This window comes from Polistes canadensis, unplaced genomic scaffold, assembly GCF_001313835.1.
Source record: "Polistes canadensis isolate GaletaPanama2010 unplaced genomic scaffold, ASM131383v1 scaffold_133, whole genome shotgun sequence".
In the NCBI taxonomy this organism is placed as follows: Eukaryota; Metazoa; Arthropoda; class Insecta; order Hymenoptera; family Vespidae; genus Polistes; species Polistes canadensis.
In genome coordinates, this window is record NW_014569680.1 from 361903 (window position 1) to 364879 (window position 2977).

General features: G+C 28.2%; 1 protein-coding gene across 1 annotated transcript in view; it reads left to right on the top strand.

Moving 5' to 3' along the window:
• Window positions 1-649, top strand: part of LOC106788286 — a 183389-nt gene extending 182740 nt beyond the window's left edge. Inside the window, exon 2 of the mRNA XM_014751428.1 lies at window positions 283-649. Within this exon, the coding sequence (XP_014606914.1) occupies window positions 283-387 (105 nt within the window). The 3' untranslated portion in view covers window positions 388-649. The remainder of the gene's footprint in view (window positions 1-282) is intronic.
• The last annotated feature ends 2328 nt before the right edge of the window (window positions 650-2977 follow it).

The following is a 2977-nucleotide window of genomic DNA, read 5'->3' on the forward strand; positions in this document are numbered from 1 at the left end:
TTTATTATAAAATAAAATTTCATAACATTCTAATATTGTTTTTCTGTTCACACTTTCTTTCTAATCCTAGCCAAATATATAATATTAAAAATTATTTATTCAGTATTTTCTCTCGTCGAAAATTATAATTCTTAATGATAAGGGTTCATAGGGAACTTGGACATAAAAAGAAGTAGAACTTAATTTAAATTAAGTTCATTAAGAATTAAAAATTATAAATTTAGAAAATGATTTTCTATTGTGTGACGTATCGTTAATTTTTAAAAAATTTGTTTATTTCAGGTGATACACGGTGTCCATATTGAACCGGCACACGAAGTGAAAAAACGTAGCATAAGTCAACCCCTTCGTATTCTTCTTTCTTACGACGAAAGTGTATTTAGGTGAGTAAACAAAGAAAACAAAAGAAAAGAAACAAAAGGTATTAAACATAAAACTAGGAAAATTTTGTTATAGGTCAATCGATAAACGAAATAAATATATCAAAATGTAGCACGATATATCAAAATGTAATTCGATAGATCGATCCGAATGTTCCATTCGTATCTATCCTATTCACGTAGTACTTCGTTAATCGTCAAACATGATTTTGGTAAATGTCGGTGTATCACCCTGATTGCGATTTCAAATACCGCGAATGTCGAAATCGAATTCTCCTTCGTACGAACAATACGACGAATGTGTAAACCCTTTGAACGATGGTACGTTAAAATGCGAATGTTAACGTTGGTATTCCTACATGCGCGGGTTTTCATTCCTACTCTCGTTTTAGGAGAATTACATTTCACGTCCGAGTGCCTGTTTTACTTTTGTTACCGAATTCATCCATTTTCAAGTTAAATTCTGTTCGTTTCGCTAACGTTAAATGACGTTCGCGTAATCGTTGGATAACAATTTTATTTGATTCTTCCATTTTTCTTTTTTTTTTTTTTTTAAATATATATATTATTAACTATTTATCAAATTTTCATTTCATACGAAGTCATAGTTAATTGTAAATACGATTAAACGAGATTATTCATTTTTATTTATATAATTACATTTTTTTTTGTTTCTTTCTTTTTCATTTATGTTCGCGAAAAAGATTAAATTTTCGAATATAATAATACCGAACAAATAAATATTCCTGTTTTTAATATTATTATATCTTATTTTGTAATATATTATTTTCTGTATATCCCTCTCTTCTCGCATCTCAAAATCAATTTATTAATCCTCATTCAACACGATATACAAAAACATAAATCTTTTATTAAAATAAAGAATCACTTTATTGCTAACAATATAAATAAATGAAATATAAATTGTCTATAAGTTTAGCGTGTTAAATGTACTTATAACTCGCTCTGATCTATTTATCGGATTATATTATTAATTATTATAATATTAATGTATATTATAATAATTAATTGTATTATAATTTGATAATTATATTAATTATTATATTATTAATGTATAATTCGAAATATAAATGTACACAATTGTAGGATTGAAATCATTTATAAGAAGACATTTGTAGAAACAAATAAAAAAAAAATGACATGACGTATAATAGAACATAAATATCAAAGTGGAATAGAAATAATCGTTTGGACACGCCTAAAGTTCATTCGTTCGTTCATTCGTTCATATGTCGCAGGTAAAGATAAACGTTGCTTGTGTATACGTAGATAGAAACGTAATCATCGTTGATATGCATCAAGACGACGTAGGCGCATTTCAAATAACTATAATAATCCAACCGTGTATAAAACCCACGTGACGCATGCAACAAACCAAATGGCAACGAACTTGCAGATGCATCGCTATCGTATTTCTTTCTTTATTTATTTCTTTCTTTAGATTCGTGTGCGTGTAAAACGAATATTAATTCACGTAATTCTTGATTTTCTGACTTTTACGGTTATAGATATTAATTAAATGACAGAATGAGAGACAGATATTAAAAAAAGGAAGTTCATTCTTGTTATCGCATCGATAAATTATATCCTTGTATTTTTGTTTAATTTTATCTTTATTTCTTATGTTATCTAGAGTACTTTAACAGAAATTTGATTTTATTATAATTCTGAGGAAACCGTTTTGGCAACAAGGAAAGATCTTGTTTTGTCATTTGTATGCATATATAATGGTATAAATAATCAATTCCTACATACATAATTCTTAATTAAGTTAACAGTTGTATCTAAGCGTAAATGAAATACCCATTGGTATTTCGGCGTTGCTACGTAATTTATAGGATTGTATATTCTGCTAAGAGATTTACTTATACTTGCTTTTGCTCTTCTCGACGAATCGTATTATGAAAGTTCGTTCCTTTCTTCGTTCGTTCGTTCGTTCATTCGTTGATTTCTATTTTGAATAGCATTGCCAAAGCTTCTTACAAAGCTCGTTACATGGTGCTTCTTCCTTTGCCAGTAGTAAATTGGTATCTATTTGCAGAATATATATTATCTAAAGTAAATTTATTAATACTTTACGTTCGTTATCATCGTGATAATATTATTTGTACGAATGAAATAAAATTTAGTAAATTAAACGGCAAGTTGTTGGATAAAAAAATTCAATATCAACGTAAAATTCGGTTATAAATTCGGTTTCTGTTGATAAATGTAAAACGAATGAAATAACTTTAACAGGAAAAAAGAATATTTTTAAAGGTAACAACATTTTTCAATATAGTATCGGTAAAACGCGTTATGGTGATAAATTAAAAAAAAAGAAAGAAAAAAAAAACAGGAAAGAAAAGAAAAATAAAACGAAAGAGAGAGAGAAAGAATGAAAAGTCCTTAATGAATATTTTCGAAGGAAACATTTCTGAATAGAGAATATCGTGAGTGTTAACGTTAAAACGACGTCGAGTACTTCAATTCGCCTGCGTTGTAACTTTGAACTTTTACGAGAAGCTCGGGTACGCAAGTTCAGCGGTTACTAAATGCTTTCGTAATGCCCGTTGAAAGTTTCGCGGTACACGAGT